Source organism: Brienomyrus brachyistius, chromosome 21 (genome assembly GCF_023856365.1).
Source record: "Brienomyrus brachyistius isolate T26 chromosome 21, BBRACH_0.4, whole genome shotgun sequence".
Classification (NCBI taxonomy): Eukaryota; Metazoa; Chordata; class Actinopteri; order Osteoglossiformes; family Mormyridae; genus Brienomyrus; species Brienomyrus brachyistius.
The window spans coordinates 12,410,182-12,433,358 of record NC_064553.1 but is presented as its reverse complement, the minus strand read 5'-3'; the positions used below and the strand labels follow the sequence as shown (position 1 = coordinate 12,433,358).

The window sequence follows — 23,177 nt, the reverse complement described above, 5'->3', positions numbered from 1 at the left end:
GACACCCAGTCCGTGACCACAAATATTGCTCATAGCGACACCATTCTAAAGGTTGGTTTAGGTCTGATTGATAGGGAAACTGATAGGGCGATTCCGGGTACAGTAATGAAATTTGTTTTTTCAAGGACAGACGACCAAAATCCACGGTTATCCCAGACAGTCCTGACAAGTTGCGAACCTAGTTGTGTCTGTGTTCCCTGATTCTGGTCCAGGTAACCAACAATCTGACACTCCTGGATTGTACCGATGATTGTTCAATTTCACACACAGCCCCGTAGAACCCCTGCTGACTGCATCCGTAGTTGTAAAGTGACAGAATGTGGCCAGTAGGGGCGCTAAAATGTATGCAGCCTGTTTAATGCGATACATCAGTTTCACTAGCGGGCGCACTAATGCAAAAAACAATTTTTTAAAAAGGTTTATAGCCAGATGATGTGATATTGTGGTGAAACATCACAAAAAGACAGGTAGGAGGACGATGGATGTATGGATACGGAGTGTCACATGGCTTTGGCTGAAAGCTAAAGAGGATAACTGCATTAATCAAGGCTGTGCACAGTCAATGCATGGAGCAATTTTGCATTGTTGAAACACTTGTTACTTTTTGGTACTGGGGGACTGCAGCTTTTAGTGTCCTAAATGGTTTAAGTAATTGCTTTGAGTTTGTTAAAGTAAACTGCCATTGTTCTTACGTCTCCTGTAAAAATCCACCTTTTACTGAAGTAAAGTGATTTAATATAAATTTAATTAAAGAAGAACAAACTGGTCATCAAGAAATAATTATTTTTAACAAAAACATATGCGCCACAATTTTTTGCACCCCTGGAAATTATAGTGAACACAATGTACATCTTTGAGTTGATTGAAGTGTGTAGGAACATTCAAGCTGTAATCTATGACTTCCTGATTAACTGGGGTACAAATATGAGGTGATGCTGAGGCCAAATTCCGTTAGACATGCGTCAGCATTTGAAAGATAAGTGAACACACAAACCAAATGAGGGAGAAGTGTCTTGAGCTTCATAAGTCAGGGAATGGGTTTAAAAAATAGCTACTTGCCTGAAAACGCCGATTTTTACTGTTGGGGCAATAAGAAAAAAGCGGACAACAACTGTTACAAACCTGCCTGGAAGAGGACCCAAGTTTATTCTACCCCCACGTACCGTGAAGAGGATCTCAAGAGAGGGAAAAAAAATCCCGAAGGGTCACTGTTGATGAATTACAAGACAAAGTAAAATCTTGGGGTTGCCACGTCTCTGAATCTATGCAGCGTCACCTTCATGCTAACAGATTATTTGGAAGGTGTGTCAGAAAGAAGCCTTATCTGTCAGTTAACCACAAATATAAGCACTTCAATTGTGTAAAATGCTACTACAATTTTGACTAGAATCATGTTCTATGGTCTAATGGAACAAAAATTGAGCTTTTTGGCAATACACATTCAAGGTTGCTTTGGCGTAAGAAGGATGGCTATAATGAAAAGAACCTTCTCCCAGCTGTAAAATATGGTGCAGCTTCTGTGATGCAGTGAGCCGTCACTGGATTTTCCAGCAGGACAGTTAACCTAAGCACATCCGGATCAACATAAAAATGGTTAGCTGAACACAGAATCAAGCTTCTGCCACGGTCATCTCAGTCCCCCGTTCTGAACCCCATTGAAAACGTATGGAGTTGAAGAGCAGAGTGCACAAGAAAGGGCCTAGGATCCTGCATGATCTGGAAAGATTCTGTAAAGAGAAATGGTCTCAGATACCATGCTTTGTATTCTCCAACCTTATAAAATGTCATAGGAAAAGACTCTGCTGTTATACTGGCAAAGGGAGGCTGTACAAAGTATTAAATGCTGGGTTGCCAATAATTGTAGCACATGTGTTTTTCTTGAAATGAATTATTTCTTGAGGAAGGATTTGTTTTTCTTTGATTACATTTATTTCAGTGAACGGGTGGATTTTTCTCATTTTTTCAGTGTGAGACGAAAAGGTGGAGTTTCCTAACCCTTTTAACAAATATTTTTGCATCAAATGCTGATGTAATCAACGACTTTGCATCTAAAGTCCGGCAGACTTAATATCTAAAAACACTCATGATTGGTGGGTGTTGTGTTTATTTAATTTATCTTATATTAAATCAATGTGATTTCATACTGCACATTAAAATGTTTATGCAAAAAGCATTTGCTGCTGCAGTTAATAATGTTATTTTGGTTTGCAGCCGGGGGCGGCATGGTGGTGCAGTGGTTAGCACTGTCGCCTCACACCTCTGGGACCCGGGTTCGAGTCTCTGCCTGGGTCACATGTGTGCGGAGTTTGCATGTTCTCCCCATGTCGTCGTGGGGTTTCCTCCGGGTACTCCGGTTTCCCCCCACAGTCCAAAAACATGCTGAGGCTAATTGGAGTTGCTTCATTTCCCATAGGTGTGCATGTGTGAGTGAATGGTGTGTGAGTGTGCCCTGCGATGGGCTGGCCCCCCATCCTGGGTTGTTCCCTGCCTCGTGCCCATTGATTCCGGGATAGGCTCCGGACCCCCCGCGACCCAATAGGATAAGCGGTTTGGAAAATGGATGGATGGATGGATGGATGGTTTGCAGCCCCATTTTGTATTTTAAATGCGACACCCCATCGCATATTTTATTTTCAGTGTATTGGTACATTTGTGCATTGACCAAGTCTTGATTACTTTAGCCTTATTTGATTATTCTGTTTGATGTTATCATTGTTGATTGTTTTCATTGATATTTCATGTTGCACGGAATGAATACTGTTTACACTTTTGAAATAACAGTGCACATGTAGTGTAGATGTTGTCATTTTTAGAAGGAGTTCATTGGGGGCAGGTGAAATGGGCCCCCGCCAACCCCCCAGCAGACACTGCCCAAGCTAATATAAATCAAATGGTTTGTTGTGGTTAGATTTGGATATCTAGGCCTATGTCATTATTCAAAATATAATTAATAAGTTAATGTGCATTTAACCAATGCAAGAATGTGCTTTTATTAAAGATATGGATTTCTGATTGGGATTTTAGGATAGGCTGGTTAGTCCGTTTTAATATTTAAATTTTAACAAAAATGTTTCCAACTTTCCCCCAATGGCTAAACAACTTGAAAAGTAATCCACTTCAGACATGAATTTAACGCGTCTCATACGTTTTGCTGAGCAAGAACAGACTCTGAATAATTGAATTTTAAAAGCGTAAAATTTTAAATATATATCAATGGTTACATTTTATTCGCAAAGACTTGATATGAATGATAAGATAGTCCGTTGTAGTCAAACTGTGCTGGTTGGATGGATTTAGGACAAAATGGATTTCAGGATGGTATTTGATCTGAACACACAACATTAAGACAAGTAGATGCTGTCTTATGTTTTCAGCTTGCTGGTCTAGACAGGCTTCTGCTTCCCAAGCTTGGTGAGCACCTACAGGAGCTTGGGGCTTAGGGTGGGGGATCTGGCATGGTTTGCACTGGTATGGTGCTTGGTGGGGGGGGGGGGGGGCATGTAGAAATGAAATCTAAATTTTCTTTCACTCTTATTTTTGCAGTCTGACATGTCACTACAACCTATTGTGGCAAGACTTTGTCATCCACATGACCAAATTTAACTTTCGTTCCATTTCTCTAGGTGTGGGATCTCCACTGTCACCTCACAGAAGTAGATCCCTTGATTGTTGAAGTTAGTATTCCTTAGAGTCAGTCTGGACCAACTGTGTCCCCCCTCCTCGTACACCAGCTCTTTGGGGTCCCCATCGTCTGATACGTTTCTTCTATTGTCTCGAATGCTGGAGGACACCAGCACACGGCCTCCCTGGGATCCATCACTATGAGACCAGGTCACTCGAACCCTAGACTCGTCTGGCACCTGGAAGGTGCAGTTGAGTGTCAGGGAGTCCCCGGTGGTGGCCCAGGATTCCTGAGGCTGGGACACTGTGCACCAGCCCACAGCAGCTTCCACACACGCCAACACTGTGACGATGGGGAAGAGAGGATATGTGTCAGAGAAGTTAATCACAGACAGAAAGCTGCATGTGCCTCTAAAATACAGACTTCTGGGCACGGTGGAGATGCTTTTTAATGTTAAAGGAGAGAAACATTAATTAAACTAACTAGACATGCAGACCAAGAACCTTAATCAGCTTATAAATAACAGCATAATATTCTGCGGCCATTTATGTTAACTGCTGATAATCCCCTCTTTGATTCAGGTAATTATTCCATATGTAATGCAGGTAATGATTTATCATTCTTGCCATATACAAACAAGTGAGACTGAATGTAGCTATTTGTTTGCAGTCTGTATCTGTGCCTGCTTATTCCAATCAAGGTTAGTCAATGACTGGAATGTTAGATTAGCATATTTTATGCATTCAGAGGTGCATTTTTGGTTATTCAACTTTTGGTAAATTATCAATTAATGCATACAATATCAAAGCATGTGAATCTAAGTAATTGCTGTCAAACAAGAGAGGCAATACAAGAAGAGTCATACATAAAAGACTAAAGAATTCCTAAGAATATGTTTTACAACTCTTGAATCTCTTGCTAAAAATATTATATATATTTCAACTGCTACTTCCTACATCCTGTATAATTTGAAATAATTAGTAAAAAAAAGTTTTTGTGCATTATAAAGGCATTATGAAGGTGCAGTTAATGTAGAGCAAAACTACTTCCTACTTCCTGTAAAATTTGAAATAATTAAAAAAAAAAAAGTTTGATGAATGTGAGCGTAACACAAACTCTATAGAAGCGCTGATTGTGTCTTTACCTGTCATGAGTCCAACGGCTATTTTGTGTCCCAGTTCCATTGCTGCAGTAAAGACAAGTGACGTTACTCGCTGTCTCTCTGCATCCCACACTCACATCTAGAAGGGACATGGAGGGGAGGGGCGATGACCACAAATGCCCACACACCTATGTTCTAAATCTGCTTCTCCTGTACAGGCTGACGGTCAGCATGGTATCTACACCAGAAAAAATAGGCCATAAGTTAGAAGCAGTGGTGTAGCTGTTAAACAAAATGGTGGGTAAACTATACATGTTTGTTTGCAGGCTCTTACACGCTGCTAAATAAAGGTGGATATACGACTGTATGGGTGGGGGTAAGGGAGGTGTCTGGAACACAAACCGTATCTTTAGAGAGAATAGCAAAACACTATGTGTTTGTGGGTTAGATATACATTAAAAATCGATTATTTTGACGTTGTAGGGGGCATTTTTTTTCAGTCCTCACAAAGGGAAATTCCATTTCATAAAAATCTATTACTGCAATAAAAAAATTTAAACTGCCAAAAGAATTGTATTTTGTTTGGTTATTTATGGTGAAGCTTAGGGCTTGACAGGAGTTAAGGTTGTCATTGTGGGATTCACTGCCCATAGCAGTGAATGGACAGTCCCCACAAAGATTTGAGTACAGTGTGTGTTTGGCCCTTCCCTGCACTATGTGACCTGGATGCAGTGTGGGGTGTGGCGGTGGCAGCAGGTGGGGTGGCCCTGGCCCTGCTGAGCCTGGCCCCAGTGCTGATGTGCCACATCACAGAGGCCCGCGTCCTCATGCTGTGCCGTTAGCTTTGGTATGTCATTGAGCATGACTGCATTGCCTGGCACGCCCTCTGGGGGTGCTATGTGTCCTGAGCATACCTAACGACCCAGGGTGTGTGACTGCTCTGGCACTCCTGCTTCAAGGCCCAGGTGGGCTTGGCCATAATGCAGGGTATTGCCATTGTTGAGTGGATCCTGGCAATTGTGCTGCACCCAGGTCAGCCGGTCCCTCAGTATCAGCCACTATGTATGGCCTTGGTCTGTGTGTACGGCTGGCCCTGCTCATTGCAGTGCCGATGACCTTGGCCTCTGCCCCTTGTCATGAGCTTCACCTCCACCATGCTGTGGATCACCTGTCTCTTTTATTATCGATTCATGAATGAGATGACCAGCTGGAATTACCACTTGCAGGCGGAGGTGCTGGTGCCACAGGCCTGGTTGCTATAACTGTTCCATGCCATTTAAGGCCCACATCTGCTTGCGCCCAGCCTTGCAGCCCTCCGATCCCAATGACGTTGTTTCTGTGCAGGCCCTCCCCCACCTAAGGAAGGCCAACTTAGAAGCGGGAATTTCCCTGTCCCCCCAGTGGATTGTGGAGAGCTAGGACTCTGTCTTCAATGACAGCAGCTCAGGTACAGTACTTTCTTTTTTTATTACATTGACCCTCACTATTTCCTCCCACTCTTACATGAAGCTGGTTCTGGAAGTCAGAGGAATGGAAGTGCAGAACCAAGGCCCAGCACTTCCTTCCACATGCAGATGTACGAGCTGACCGAGATGAACAGCAGAGCAGTTTTGCAGATCCTCATTCAGCACCTCACTCACAGACACACTGAGGCAACCCAAAAACTGAACTGAACATGCAGGTTTGGTCTATAGACCCACTGCTGCTGCCCATTGGGAGAAGACCTGGAATAAATTTGCAACAGTGTAATCATTACATGATTAAAACATAATGTACATGATCATCTGTGTGACTGTTGTGTTTTTTGGCTATATATAAATTTAATTGTATTCGTCACTACTGTTCAAAAGTTTGGGCTCACTTAGAAATTTCCTTTTTTTCCAAGAAAACACACATGAAATTAATCTGAATAGAACATATAGTTAAATAAATAGGAAATAGTCATTGGAACTTGACCTTCAATTTGGAGATGAAACCAGGGCTCACTCCAAACAATACTGCAACTTGGTTTTGCTGAACACCAGCTTGAAGTTGCCCTATGGCACGGGCCCAATCCATTTATTTTTTGTAACCAATAAATTCATACGTGGATGAACAAACACATAAATAGCCATATGAGAAGAGTAGCTAACGTTCCTCGACTGAGGTAATTATACATTTAAGTATCAGAAGTTCCACTTCTAACTGTCCGTCATGGCTGAGCTGAGTACTCATTACATAACTGAGGTAATTATACAATAAGGTAAAGGTAATTTCGCCTTTTTTCTATAAAGCCACCACCTAGTTATTTGTTATATGACTTGTTATATAATACCTGCCTTTCGAAGCCTTAGCATGCTAAACTCAAATTTTTACGTTTTTACACATATGAAAGATAAACCTTAAGAAAACAATAGGTCGGAACAACTTTTGTTGTTAGCAATCCTTAGTATGTACAACGAAACATTTGAAGTTTTTATAGATATGAAAGATACATTATCTGAACGACAAATAATTACTCGGCATAACAATAGGTGGTTTTCTTAAAAACGTAGAAGTTTGAGTTGCCCTCAAAACTCAAAAATCTAGTGCAGTAAGTTGCCTTGAAATTTTAAGTTGTCTTAACTGTCTCCGTTTTACAGTATATATATTTTTATAAGCCACCAAACCCCATCTGTCCATTTCTCAATTATTTTTGTGGACTTTCAGTGTTCTGGGCTTCATGAGAACATGGTGAATCTAGCTGCGCCATAAAACCAGTGTGTGGCTTTTATAAAAGCTGCTTCATGTCTGAAATATATGGCCAGCAAATATTTAAAGATATCGGTAATGTTTATTTAAGTACTTCAATGCAGCGTTTTAAAAGTTAACAGTCTGTCCGTGTGTGTGTGTTTTTCGGGCTATAAAATCAAGATATTGTAATGACTTAGGTCCTTACGAAGACAGTAATGCACGGGACGGTGGGGATGGTGTGGCCGAAACATCAGAGTTGCCCGTTGGTGGTGCGCTGAAATCAACAATTATTTAGCTTATAAATATTGAAATGCTGGGCAGACCGAGGTATTGTGAGCGAAGCGAAGAAGAAGACTTACGTAGCGGATTTCAACAAGGATTTCATTGCAGTCCGAAGCAGGACTGTAACAGACCCCGCCCTCCTAATGAACACCGAACCCAAATACACGCCGATTAATTTTGTGATACACGATACCGTGTAGTCTGGTGCTCTACATTTACTTTTGGAATCAGGAATGCTCGATATAATTTGAAAACACCATTAGAAGTGTGTATAGACGGCGAAAAGACGTTTTGAATGATGTATTGCTGCTTTTTCACAAGTCACACGGGGGTCACAATATCTGACATCAAGTAAAAAAAGTCACCCCTTTACCATAGAGCATGTAGAGCTGACCTGTACATCATAGTAATTAATTATGTCCAGGCTTTTTACCATTTGCCACTTTTTGCTTGTTTTTGTTTGAAGTTTTTATTTGTTTGTATTCAAAATGACGTTATCTTTTTCGAAGTGCCGGTTTTGACGTCTCTGAGATTCTAAAAGACGTAATAATCGTCACGTGACAAGAGTTCTTATATACGTAGTTCACCGCAATACTTGGCATTTGTATGAAAATGAACTCAGGAGGTTGGTGTGTTTTGAGAGCTGGTGAAGACTACAGACGTCGACAAGGTACGTAACCCCCCCCCCCATCCGAAATGTGTACTTTAAACCTGCAAATCAGCTATAAAGAAATCCACTTGTCCTTTTGTTTTTGAAAAACTCAAATATATCCTTTGCCTTCTTCGTTTTTTTTCCCTATATGGTGGAAGCCTGCTTATCTCACAGTACTTTTTTTACAGTAGTTAAACACTGATGGTATGTTGTTCAGACCCAAAATGATCTCTTCGTCTCTTTCTCCATAGCAATGGCAATGCCTTCAGTGCTCCATATCCTCCTCATCTTTTCCCTGGTGGGCCACAGCTTTGCAGAGGATGAGGCTTCTCCTCGAGGCTGTGGCTCCCTCCTAACGAGGCCATTCACCAAGCTGTGCGACCTGGACGCAGTGTGGGGTGTAGCGGTGGCAGTGGCGGCAGGCGTGGCGGTCCTGGCCTCGCTGATCCTGGCCCTGGTGCTGTTGTGCCGCCTGCGACGCATCACAGAGCCTGAGGCTCGCAGCGGAGTGGCACCTCTGATCCTGCTCCTAGCCACCATTATCATGCTCTCTGCTCTCAGCTTTGTCCATGTCATGGAGAGTGAAGAGCATGTGTGCATTGCCCGACACTCCCTCTGGGGGGCACTCTTACTCCTTAGCATTGCATACCAAGCGACCCAGGGTGTGCGATTGCTCCGGTGCCCCTGCTTCAGGGCCATGGCGGGGGTGGCGATAGGCCTGGCTGTAGTGCTGGGTCTTGCTAGTGTTGAGTGGATCCTGGCGATTGCACTACACCGAGGCCTGCCCGTTTGTCAGTATCAGCCGCTGCGCATCAGCTTGGTCTGCATATACGTGGTGACCCTACTGTTGGCAGTACCAATTGCCTTGACCCGTGGCCTGACTCGGGGGCAGCCACAGTGGAAATGTAGAATTCTCAGCCTGTTTATTATGTGCTACATCTCTGCTGTGGTGTGGGCCATATTTTTAACATACCAGCTATACAACAAATCGCTTCCTGTCCAGTCCCCTAACAAGGAAGACGAGATGCTGGCAAAGATGCTGGTGGTGCAGGCCTGGCTGCTGCTGGTGCTCCATGCCACTCCTGAAGCTCATGCCTGCCTGCGCTCAGCCTCACAGCCTTCGGGTCTGGTTGATATTGCCATGCAGGCCCAGCCCCGCTCGAGGGAAGCCAGTGTGGAAGAGGGCCTTCCCCTGTCCCCCCAGCCTAGTGTAGAGAGCCAGGGCTCTCCATCGCACAGCAGCTCAGGTACAGTACTTTCTTTTTTTACTACATTGACCTACTGTTTGTGTGTTTGAGAGAGAGCATGACCCTTACTATTTCCTCCCACTCTTACATAAAGCTGGTTCTGGAAGTCAGTGGCCCAGCACATCCTTCCATATGGAGATGAGCAGCAACGCAGTGAGTGCATCTCCTCATTCAGCACCTCACACACAGACACAAGGGGGCAACCCAAACACTGCACTGAACATTCAGCTTTGGTCTACAGGCCTTTCCTTGTTCCTCAGACCTCACCTGACCAGAGCCTAAATACCATGGATGCAGGTCAAATTAGAACTGGGCTGCACCCCCATCAGTCCGAGTTACATCATGCTGTTTAGGGGGTGCATGTATACACAAGTAGCCCTCAGCAATCCCAGTCAAAACTTTTAAGTGTCACCACTGAACTGCTGAAGGATGTTTATAAGGTCAGTAAATACTTGTTTCTCATCTGCAGGAGCCCATGCCCTCCACCTCCACTGGAATATATCACATTTGGCATATACAGAAATCGGGATTTTGAGCAGGATGGCTCTGCTTCATTGGCCATGGACCTGCTGCTGCTCCCCACTGGACATCTGCAAGAATATAATACTTACATGATTAAAATATGTAATTTTTATGACCATCTGTGTAATTGGTGTGTTTTGTTGCTAAAGGGTTAAATAAGCATTTAATTGTATTCACTAAATGATATATAAGAAGATTCATGTTGGAGATTCTCTAGAATTTATTTGTATTTTATATCCACAATTTAATATAATTTACTAAAGCTTTCATTTTTAATTTTGATACGAAGGAGCACAGTCCCTTTATTTGGGCGCTCACCTGCTATGCTCTGTGTTACGTCCACAACACTGCTGAGTAATTGAGAAGACAAAATTTAAACAATGTTTTTAGACTGATTTTGACTTGATTTTTAGTGACGTCTAATCAGGTAAACATGACAGTTATATTCAGGGGTCAATACTATGGGAAATTCTGACGCACATTGTGACCAAAATGCATTTTTTTACCATGTCACAGACCTTTTGTTCTTCTGTGGACAAGTTGGCAATCCCTGGTTATGTCATCACTTTACTCAACATGTTTATATATATATACACTATATTAAAAGTGCATTTTAAAGTGGTTATATATTAATTTCCACTTCCGTCGCTGTCGTATGATTTCTTATCCAAGGCAGGGTTATGGTGAGTCTGAAATCTATAAGCAGGCACAAAGAAGGGTCTCATTCTGCCCATTCGGTCCTATGGGAAAAACCCAAATCCAACAATGACAATCTGAACCGTAAGTAAAAAAAACAGCTAAAAGACTTTGGGCATCTTTAGATTTTTCTTTGCATTCAGATTCTTATGAAACTGAGTTTCCCCCTGTGGGGATCGAAAAAATCGGTCTTCACAATGTAATATATACTTAACCTACACACACAGACACGTGGTCATGTAATCATAGCTTTTTGGGGACTGCTCATTCATTTCTATGGGAAAAATACTAATGCTGACAATGACCAGCTTAACCCCCACCCAGCCCTAACCATAACCATAAGTAACCAAACAAAATGCAAGGGTTTTTGCATTTTTAGTATTTTTTATTGCAGTCACAGATTTTAAAAAAATACAGTTTTCCCATGTGGGGACCAGGATCACAGTGTGGAGGGCCAATGTAATGGCATCCTCAGATGACCTGTTTAACCAGTAGGCAAACTGATGTTGGTCCAGGGAGGGAGGTATGTTCTTCTTGATGTGTGCTAGGACCAGCCGCTCAAAGCACTTCATGATGATGGGGGTCAGGGCCATTGGATGGTAGTCATTCAGGGTCCTGACCGCTGCCTGTTTAGGGACGGGCCTGATGGGGGCAGACTTGAGGCAGGTGCGGACAGTGGCTAATACAAATCTAGCACTGTAGAAATAGGATTTTGAAAGGCTGACCACAGGTCTGAAAAACCATGCTGCATGTATAATAGAATAATGTATTATCACATAAAACGGGACAAGACAGGTCTCGAGTACTAGAACATTGGCCCTAACAGTACAACACACAGGGTTTTTGGATTCCTCAGGAGACGAATCAGCCACAACACTGGTTCACAAGCTTTTTGTTTATAATTTATGGTGCCAGATTGATTTTGTGATGCTGATTTCAGCACTTCAAAATTTTCACATCACATGTTGTTGAGAAACGGCCCATTTGTTATAATTATTGTAAAATACAGGTGTTTTGCATAACAGTGGTTAACAAAGATCTAAGTATAAAACAACTAAGGGTTGTCTTTTGAACTTACTAATGCTGCTTTAGGAAATGCACATAGAAATTTGCTCTCACCAATAGTTTTTCAGTGATGTAATTTTTGGCTGTATTGATAGTATATCAGTATACACCTGAGTCTTTCAAAAGTAAAAAGACAAGTGGATGATTTTATGGTCCCCCTTTATGCCAAATTTAAATGATCATTTAAAAATATACGTACAAAAAGTCTAAAATGTGTCCCCCAATGTGAATGAAGATGTTGTAAAATTCTGTTGATAACGTGTTTAACATTTTTGTCAGGACATTATCAACATGCAATTCACCAATAAGTTACCCTGATCACAAAGATCCGAGGATCACCTCTTGCTATTTCTAGAGCCTCCATATTGTACTGTTAAGTACACGAAAATCACATATATATGGGATCCGCTGATGGTTCGCTTTTACCCACAGATTCGGATATATCCATCTCCCCATAAAGCTTAATAGAAGTGGTATGGAAAAAATGCTGATTATTACATATGAAAATAGGTGCTGCCGATAATAGACCTGAGAGAGCAAACAAAGGTTGTCCGAAGAAGCTGCAGTGGTGGCAGCTGTTTCTGAGTACGACGTTAATAAACAATGTGTTTGCAAACTTCGAGGAACTTCTGCCACAGAGCAGGCTACAAATGAGAATACCAAAAGTGACCCTGAAATATGTTTCCCAAAAGCATAGTTGCTGATTGAATGGGTACACCTATGTAAGACGCTAACGAGAGGTTTTGGGAAACGTACCCCCATACAGCCATCCTGTGAAGTTGTTCAGCGAAATACTTTCGGGACAGCTACCTTTGGCGCTCGTATCCTCCGCGGTAGTTTCATCTGCGGCTCATTGCCTGATTGCTCTAAAATGCCGCCACTAGAGACATGTATGTCTCTTGGAAGCACTCAATCCATCACTGAGACCTCCATATCCTGATCGGTCAAAGTTACATTTTGCATTTCAAGGGCTATTTCATGTGTCGTGCTGCACTATTGAAATAAATAAATAAATCATATGAATTATATACAAATAAGATGCTGTGCCCCGTTTTGCTCACAATCGATTCCCCCTATTACTAATAAACAACTACTGACAAAACGACTTGTTCATCTTCCATTTTTAGGGTGGCGGTGTAGTTTCTTATGAAATTACTTGTTAACTTTAACCTACGAGTTTTGAGTCTCACATGCTTATTTAACATTAAGGTCCTGTTATGCCGTGAAAAAACGACACACGAAAGTGGCCAGAAGCTACAGAAGTTCTCGGTGAAGACCGCAAAGGAACTTGGAACCAGGGCCGGTTGCACAAAACATTTTTCTTAAAGTCATAGTTAGTTTCCTTACAATACAATCAGTTGCGACAAACACCTTTACGTTTTCCCCTTAGGGTTCCTAAGCAAATTAGCTATAAAGTAATCCACTCCTCCTTTTCCTTTTGAAAGACTCAGATATATAAGTAAAGTCTCTATTTGTTTCCTTAACTGTAGAAGCCTGCTTATCTCACAGTACACTCTTTTGCAGTGGTTAAACACTTATAGTATGTTGCTGAGATGTCACAAAAGTGACAGGTGATGTGTCCTACATTGTGGTACACTGTTTATAATGGACTAATGCCTCTTCCACCCATAAAATGATTTTGTAGTCTCTCTCTGTCTCTGTCAGCAATGGCATTTCCCTCCTTCTTGTATATCCTCCTCATCTTCTCCCTGGTGGGCAGCGGCTTTGCGGAAGATGAGGCTTCTCCTCAAGGCTGTGGCTCTTTCCCGAAGAGGCCGCTGTGTAACCTGTATGCAGTGTGGGGCCAAGCAGTGACATTGGCGGCAGGCATAGGGGCCCTAGCCTCACTGATCCTGGCCCTGGTGCTGTTCTGCCGCCTGCGTCAAATCAGAGAGCCTGAGGCTCGCAGTGGGGTGGCACCGCTGCTCCTACTCCTCGCCACCGTCCTCATGCTCTGCGTCCTCAGCTTTATGTATGTCAGAGCGGGACGACACTGTCTGTATTGCCCGGCACTCCCTCTGGGGGGCACTGTTTGTCCTGGCCACAGCATGCCAAGCGACCCAGGGTGCGCGACTGCTCAAGTGCTCCGGTTTCAGACCCCTGGCAGGGGTGCTGATCGGCATGGGCCTAATGCAGGGCATAGCCATCATCGAATGGATCCTGGCAATTGCACTGCACCCGGGCCAGCCCGTCTGCCAGTACCAGCCGCCACATTTCAGCTTGGCCTGCATGTACGGGCTGGCCCTGCTCCTAGCACTGCCATTGACCTTGGCCTGTGGCTTGTTTCAGGGGCAGCCACAGTGGAGATGCCGGGCCTTGTGTCTGCTCCTCATGAGCGTCGCTTCACTCCTTATTTGGGTGTTATATTTACTCTACAACTTCAAAAAAGTGTTTCCTGGTCAGTCCTCCAGCTGGAAGGACCAGTTACAGGTAGAGGTACTGGTGGCACAGGCCTGGATGTTGCTGGTGCTCCATGTTGCTCCTGAAGTCCATGCCTGCCTGTGCCCAGCTCCGCAGCCCTCGGGTCCAAATGATGTTCTTGAGCAGGCCCAGCCCCGCCTGAGGGAGGCCAGTATAGAGGAGGGCCTTCCCCTGTCCCCCCAGCCCAGTGTAGAGAGCCAGGGCTCTCCATCTCGCAGCAGCTCAGGTACAGTGTTTTCTTTTTTTACTACATTGACCTACTGTTTGTGTGTTTGAGAGAGAGCATGACCCTCACTATTTCCTCCCATTCTTACAGCAATGGAAGCTGGGGAGGACTACTTGATTTTCTGATTATGTATTTCTATCCATCTTTATTAGTAACTGCACTGTATCCATTCACCACCAGTGCATGTAAGCAAGCAAACGCGAGATGAAAGTGCAAATATCCTAAAATTAATTAAAATTTCAAAATGCTGAACCAATATCTCGTTATCGCAGAGATCATCTCTTTTCATAGATATGAACATGATATAGCACACATAGCGAAAGGGCTCAAAATGCAAAATGACTGCTATCTGCATCTCTGCCTGTGGAAATCAAAGGTCCGTGATTAAAAACAGACTTGGTAGTATACCCCTTAGGGAGAGTCACATTTAAACTTTCAACATTAGATGGTTTTCAACATTAGACTAAATCCAGTAGCCACCCCTTATTCCAAGACCCCCAGCGGATGCCTGAAACCACAGAGAGCACCGCAACCTACATACAGCATATTACGTTTTTTCCTAGACATAAATACCTATGATAAAGTTGATTTTGTAAATTAGGGGCAATAAGAGACAACTATGATGTTCTATTAACAGCAGTAGAACATTTATAACAATACACCGTTATAAAAGTTATGTGAATGTGATCCCTCTCTAAAAAACACAATTGCTTGAAGACAAGCATTACCATACCGCGACAATAGATCGGATAACCGAGGTGGGTACTCAATAGTATGGATACGCTGGATGGAGGGGTGATATACGTCCGGTGTTCTGACGAGTTGAGTTACCGTAGTGCTAATCGATAGCCCCAACCCTTACCCTAACCCCCAAAAACCCCTAAAACCCCAAAACGGTGGAACTGCACATGCGCAGAAAGGCTCGACAGCACGTCGCAATAGGTAGCATTGCTCGATAAAACACCCCGGCTGGGACGGTGTGGGATTTCATCAGGTTGCTCAGCCTGGCGCAGTTTAAAACTGATTATTTTTTCCCCATTTAACATTTTCGGAGACAAGGTAGCTGAAACCACGGGAAACAAAACCACCGATAAGGAGGGACCACCGTGTAATACTTTTCAAGGACTTAATTGGCAAAAGTGGAATTTAAGATATTTTGAGAATTAGATGGCCCACTACTGATGTTGTACATCAGCATACTAGTGGAAGTGCGACTTGAGAAATTTGCTTGTTTTTATTCGGTGTTGGTTTTTTTCAGTGTCGGTTTTGACGTTGCCGAGATTCTAAAACACGCAATAATCAGATCATTACCTAACAAGCGTTCTTATATATACATGTAGCTAAAAGAATACTTGGGAATTCAGATGAGAATGAGCATAGGTGAATATCGTGACTTACAAGCTGGTGAAGACGACAGACTTCGGCAAGGTAACCCCCTATCGAAATGTGTCCTTTAAACACTGCAAATTATGCTCAAATTATGTACAAAAATACCAACCACCAGTACGCTGGATACAAAAGAAAAGCACGTTGCACTTGTACTCCCATTGTGTACTGAACTATTCCAGTAGGCTAGTAGTAAAAAATTGTGGGAATTAAGAAAAAATAATTAATTTCATCCACTTTTTTGCTTTCGAAAGACTGATGTATCCTTCTGCTTCTCCATTTGTTTACCTAAACTGTGGAAACCTGCTTATCTCACAATACACTTTTCCGCAGTGGTTAAACACTGACACTATGCTGATCTGACTTTGTCACAGGTGCTGTGTCCTACATAGCAGTATATTGTTTATAATGAACTAATGCCTCTTCCACCCCTAAAATGATTTTGTCGTCTCTCTGTCAGCAATGGCATTCCCTTCCATGTTCCATATCCTCCTCATCTTCTCCCTGGTGAGCCACAGCTTTGCAGAGGATGAGGCTTCTCCTCGAGGCTGTGGCTCCCTCCTGAAGATGCCCTTCACTGCGCTGTGTGACCTGGACGCAGTGTGGGGTGTGGCAGTGGCGGCAGGCGTGGTGGTCCTGGCCTCATTGATCCTGGCCCTGATGTTGCTGTGCCGCCTGTGGCGCATCACAGAGCCTGAGGCTCGCAGTGGAGTGGCCTCGCTGATCTTACTCCTCACCACCATAGTCATACTCTGTGCTCTCAGCTTTGTCCACGTTATCAAGAGGAGCATGTGTGCATTGCCCGGCATTCCTTCTGGGGGGCACTGTTAATCCTTGGCATTGCATACCAAGCGACCCAGGGTGTGTGATTGCCCCGGTGCCCCTGCTTCAGGGCCATGGCGGAGGTGGCGATAGGCTTGGCTGTAGTGCTGGGTCTTGCCATTCTTGAGTGGATCCTAGCGATTGCACTACACCCAGGCCAGCCTGTCTGTCAGTATCAGCCGCTGCGTATCAGCGTGGTCTGCCCATACGGGCTGGTCCTGCTGTTAATAGTACCAATTGCCTTGACCTGTGGCCTGACTCGGGGGCAGGCACAGCGGAGATGTAGGATTGTGAGTTTGGCCATCATGTGCTACATCTCTGCTGTGGTGTGGGCCATATTTTTAACTTACCAACTGTACAACAAATCGCTTTCTGTCCAGTCCCCTAACAAGGAAGATGAGATGCTGGCAAAGATGCTGGTGGTGCAGGCCTGGCTGCTGCTGGTGCTCCACGCCACCCCTGAAGCTCATGCCTGCCTGCGCCCAGCCTCACAGCCTTCGGGTCCAGATGATATTCCCATGCAGGCCCAGCCACGCTCGAGAGAAGCCAGTATAGAGGAGGGCCTTCCCCTGTCCCCCCAGCCCATTGTAGAGAGCCAGGGCTCTGCATCGCACAGCATCTCAGGTATGGTACTTTCTTTTTGCTATATTGTCTGTGTGTTTCAGAGAGAGCATAACCCTCACTATTTCCTTCCACTCTTACGTTTAGCTGGATCAGCAAGTCAGTGGAATGGAAGTGCAGAACCAAGGCCCAGCACTTCCTTCCACATGGAGATGTACAAGCTGACCGAGATGAACAGCAGCGCAGTGAGTGCAGCTCCACATTCAGCACCTCACCCACAGACACACTGAGGCAACCCAAACACTGCACTGAACATACAGGTCCTGGCCTCGCTGATCCTGGTGTTGCTGTGCCGCCTGCAGCACATCACAGAGGCTCCTCCTCCTGCTCCTCGCCACCATCTGCATGCTCTGTGTTCTCAGCTTTGTGCACATCATCGAGAGTGATGAGCGTGTGTGTATTGCTCAGCACGCCCTCTGGGGGGGGGGGGGGGGGGCTATGTCCTGAGTATCGCATACTTAACTTTCCAGAGTGTGTGACTGCTCCGGCGCGCTCCTGCTCCGGCGCGCTCCTACTCCGGCGCGCTCCTGCTCCAGGGCCTTGGCTGCGCTGGCAATAGGCTTGGCCATAATGCAGGGTATCGTCATTATTGAATAGATCCTGGCAATTGTGGTCCATCCAGGCCAGCAGGTCAGTCAGGGTTGTACGGGTTGGCCCTGCTCATAGCAGTTCCGATGACCTGGGCCTGTGGCTTGGCTCAGGGGCAGTCACAGTCCAGGTTCAGGGTCATGTTTGGGCTCATCATGAGTTTCACCTGTGGCATGATGTGGGGCATCTGTCTGGCTCACTATCGGGCCATGACAAAGCTGAACATCCAGTCCTCCAGTTACAAAGGCCAGAGATGCTGGTGGCACAGACTTCGTTGCTGCTGCTACTGCACACCATTCCTGAGGCCCATGCCTGCCCTGTAGCGCTGGGTATCACCATTCTTGAGTGGATCCTGCTGATTGCACTGCACCCAGGCCAGCTGGTTTGTCAGTACAAGCCGCTGGGTATCAGCTTGGTCTGCCTGGCCCTGCTTATAGCAGTGCTGATGACCTTGACCTGTGGTGTGGCTTGGGGTCAGCCACAGTGGAGATACAGCATTGCGAGTCGGCTCATCATGAGCTACTCCACTGCTATGCCATCTATCTGGCACACCATCTATACAAGGAATTGATTACCCCAACCCCAAGGGAGGCCAGTGTGGAAGAGGGCATTCCCCTGTCCACCCGGTCGATTGCAGAGAGCCAGGGCTCTGCGTTGCACAGCAGCTCAGGTACAGCACTTTCTTTTTATTACACAGAGAGGCAGCTTTGGTGACCATTGGGAGGGGAGGGGGAAGCTGACTGTCTCCAGGATTCTGAGTACCAGCTGAGGGATATTTGTGGAGGTCTTCTGCCACAGCTGTTGTGGTTTTGTTGTTTTCAGAGACTGTGATACCAACAGAAATTTGGATGGAATAAATAAGCAACAGTACATGCATTGCATGATTAAAACTGGTGGGGATTAATCTGGTGGGGGGAAGACTAGCTGTATGTGTACAGGGTGCAGAGTACCAGCTGAAGGACATGTGCTTGTTATATTTTCCTGTTGTTCTTCTTTTCTGAGACTGGAACAGGAAGTTCTGCACCTTGCCAGAGAGACACATCTGGATGCTGAGGAGCACATCTGTGCTCAATTGGCTATGAGCAGACTGCTGCTGACCATTGGGAGAAGAACTAGAATAAATTTGTAACAGTATAATAATTTGATGATTAAAGTAATGTATATCATCTTTGTAATTGGTATTTTATATCCACAATTTAATATTTACTAAAGCCCATCCAATCCAACTACTATCCGCCACTTACCTGGGGTCAGGTCACGGCACAGCAGCCTAAGTAGGTATATGCCTAGACCTCCCTCTCACCAGCCAGCTCCACCAAGGAAATACCAAAGCATTTCCAGGCAGGCCAAGAGATCACTCCAGCGTGTCCTCGGTCTGCCCTGGGGCCTCCTCCCAGTTGAACATACCCAAAACATCTCCCCAGGAAGCCATCCAGGAGGCATTCTAGACAGATGCCCAAAACACCAAGTGGCTCCTTTTAATGCAGAGGAGCAGTAGCACTGCTTTGAGCCCCTCCCAAATGTCCAAGCTCCTCACCCTCTCTTCAAGCCAAGACACCCTATGGAGGAAACTCATTTCTGCCACTCATGCTTGCAGTTTCACTCTTTATGTCACTACCCAGAGCTAATGACCATAAATGAAGGTAGCAACATAGATCAACTGGTAAATTGAGAGTTTTGCCTTCTGGCTCAGTTAACTCTCTACCCTAACAGAATGGTACAACGTCTGCATTACTGCCCATGATGCACCAATCCATCTGTCGATCTCCTGTTCCCTTCTCTTACTCCAAGGTACTTAAACTCCTACACTTGAAGCAGCAACTCATCCCCCACCAGGAAATGGTAATCCAACCTTTTTCAGTCGAGAATAATGGCCTCACACTGAGGTGCTGATCCTCATCCTGGCTGCTTCACACTCAGCTGCAAACCGCCCCAGTGCAGGCTGCAGGTCACCACCCGACAACGCCAACAGGACCACGTGATCTGCAAGAAGCAAATATGCGAGCTTTAATTTTATTTAGGATCATCACAACATAAATCTAGAACTGCAGAAATAGATTCTGGAAAGAACAATTCCAGCACAATAATGTGGTGGTGGTGGTGGGGGTCAATTCCTCCAGTAGAGGAAATCACAGAATGTTTTAAGGTGATTTGAGGGTGATATAGGGCTCTTGAAGGAACAAACAGGCACACTTAAGTGCTTCTAAAAACTATTCATTACAAGCAATACAAAACAACCTTGCATTATAATCAATACCAAGACATTGGATCAAAGGCATTGCAAAATAATCCCTTATCAAGTGATATCAAATAATTATAGTTATATACATATATCATTAAAAGGAATAAAACTGCCAATACAAGAGATTATAGGTATATATAAAAAACACACGTACATAGAAAGTACAAATTGATATTATAGTTATTGTGATAATTGATTGAACCAACACATTGACACTGCAAAGCTATTCACACTCGGATGTGCCATCATCACCTACCCTCACTCAGACTGGGAAGCCCTTTTCAATCCTGGCAGGAGACCAACATGTAAGTCCCGAGAAAGTGCCGGGCGATGCGCGCTCCCTCCCACGGCTGAGCTCTAACACGCACTGAGATATCCCAAATTTTGGGCATTACATGTGGGCAGGGGACGAGCTGGCCAGGCTCATAATTTTATTAGGTGAAATAAAGTGATAAGAATGAGGGGGGAACCTCAGTGTGTAATAGTATATTATAATCAAATAAATATTCACTAAGTATCTGAAGATTAATTAAGAACCAAGCACACAGAAAGCAGACGCTGGTCACAATTCAGAAATCCATGCTGTATGTATAGCAGAATAATGTATTTTCACATAAAAACAAGCAGAAAGGGCCTGTTTCTTTTAGGAAGAACATGTTAGGGCAGATAAATGTATACAAGGTGTCACGGGACATTAAAAAGTCATAAAACATCTTAAAATTTGAGTTGAACCAATTAAGGCTTTCAAAATATTATGCCTTAACCAGGTCAGTGTTTTTGAGCTTGTAAATGTTCACAGTGGTCTCCCTGTGGTTTTGCTTCCTACAGTTTCAGTTACCAGCAGTCCAAAAATATTAAATGGGAATTTCCTGAAATAATTCATGTTTTAAATTGCGCCCCACTCCAAGTAACGTGCTGAAATCGCACAGCATCACATGGGGGCGTGAATCATCCACACTGCATAGTGGCCACCACAATTAACTGATCAATTATGGCAATGCTTGTGTTTAAGTAAACCATTTTTAATCTTTATTTCAAAAACCAATACTTATGAAGGACGAGTACAGTACATTATATCGTATTTAGAGAGAGGCCACACCCATATAGCTGTAACAGTGCGTGGCGGTGGTGTGTACCGCACTGCCTCGTACAAGTGTAGGGATTACCGAGGAAGACTGGGTGAATCTCAGGATCCGAATCGCCACACTCAGTGCTTTTATCGTCAGTAATCTCAGGTGAGAGCATGTTTGTGCCTATCTTGCTGCAAAGCTCCAACAGGTGGGTGTGTTTGCTAAATATGTGGAAAGGAAGGCTTAGGCGGACGTAGGAGACAAGGAGGCCAACGTACTTGTGTGATATATGCTAGAATGTTTATCAGACATAACAATGGACTCACCTTTACCAGATCCAGTAGGATGGATGAGGCGCTCCAAGTCCTAGGTAACTATAACACTAGAAAATACAACAGAGTGTAAACTATAAAAGTATATTATTTTTCCTTTTAGGTAACCCCCTTTTCTTTCCCACAGGTTCAATGGTAAGAGTCAACAACTCCTCAGTGAAATAAGACACACACTAACAAAAGTTAACCTTACTGATACAGGTATATACAGAAATAATAAAAGCACATAAACCAACAGACGTCTGGTCTTTGTGGTTGTAAACCAAAGTAAATAAACTTTTCACTATAGTAAATCAAGAACATCAACAACAAAAATAAGTAGTGATTCCCTTCAAGAGGATTACTCGGGAATATATTCGAACGTATTCAAAGAAACAGGTTTCACATTTTATAGCGACATACAACAGTAGCTGGACTGTTTAGAGTAACATTACCAGTCTGAGGCAGTGAGCTGCTGCCCTGGAGGATGGCAGTACGGCAGGGCAAGGAAAAGTCCGTTCAAGCGTCCATATAACTCCGTCCCAGGCGAATATGACGGGCGTCACCATTCCGCGGCCCAGAGATTACCGCATACAACACTCAGTCTCGCTGCAGTACCGATCAGAAGAAAAACGCCAAATATCCCTTGTCGTAAGAAAACCCGTCTCCTCTTCCTGCTTATCACAGCGAAATGAGAGAGTCATTCCGCGCACTCAGGACAGTCTGAGCTCCCGGTCAGTTCGGTAACTCTGCCACGCGCTCTGTCGTCGGCTGCAGCGCCTCTTCCATTTGGCAAAAAAAAACTCCTTACTGCGGTACAATTTCACCAATCCGCAACCGCATACAAGGTAAAGCGCAAATACGGCTTGTGCCCTAGTTTAGGTTTCAGGAGAAAGAAAAAAGAAGTCCCCCCCCCCCCCATTTAACGCATAAGCGCGCGGACCCCACAAAGAAAACAGCCACCGATTTCCGTTTCTCCGGCCGCGCGCCTCCACCTTTTTGCCACACCCACGAAGGGCAGACATCGCTTGAACTTCTTGTGCCATAAGTAATCAAAACCAGCCATTTCCAGTGTGGGGCTGGACTGTGTATATTGCCAGCCGGGTGGTGGGTGTAACAAGCTGCATCAGCACATGCTTCCCAACCTGTGGCTTGTACTACGAAGCGGGGTTACTGGCTTATTAGGATAACTTGTCGAACCACAGTTTAAATGGACTTCGTATTCGTTCACGTACATTTTGCCCAGATTACTTTAAATCGGACAACTTACCCCGATAAGCCAGTAACCCTGCTTCGTAGTAAAGGCCACTGACATGACCTGATCTCAAGATGCACAACGTGTGGAACCTTGAGGCAGATGGACTACAACAGGGGTCTCCAACTCCGGTCCTAGAGAACTGCTATCCAGTAGTTTTCTATCCTACCTTGCTTCTGATGAGCCACACCTATTTCTGGTATTTACCCAAAGCAGACCTGTGTAGCTCATCAGACACCAGGTAGGATAGAAAACAACATCCATGCTCAATTACACATGCAAATTGGTAGAATTAATGGACTGTCCCTCACAAAAACTGTAACGTTTTAGTGGCT

The 23,177-nt window shown here is 44.4% G+C and overlaps 1 protein-coding gene across 3 annotated transcripts in view; it reads left to right on the top strand.

Moving 5' to 3' along the window:
* The first annotated feature begins 8,271 nt into the window (after nt 1–8,271).
* The window catches only part of LOC125716533 (G-protein coupled receptor family C group 5 member B-like), a 37,979-nt gene continuing 23,073 nt past the window's right edge, over nt 8,272–23,177 (top strand). Inside the window, exons 1-4 of one of the 3 annotated variants that reach the window (XM_048988948.1) lie at nt 8,272–8,388; nt 8,622–9,617; nt 9,712–9,770; nt 10,087–10,254. In XM_048988948.1, coding sequence (XP_048844905.1) covers nt 8,325–8,388; nt 8,622–9,617; nt 9,712–9,770; nt 10,087–10,152 — 1,185 coding nt within the window. In that variant the 5' untranslated portion in view covers nt 8,272–8,324 and the 3' untranslated portion in view covers nt 10,153–10,254. Of the gene's footprint in view, nt 8,389–8,621; nt 9,618–9,711; nt 10,064–10,086; nt 10,255–23,177 lie in introns of those variants that run through there. The other 2 variants (XR_007384349.1, XM_048988947.1) reach the window with 2 other exon arrangements.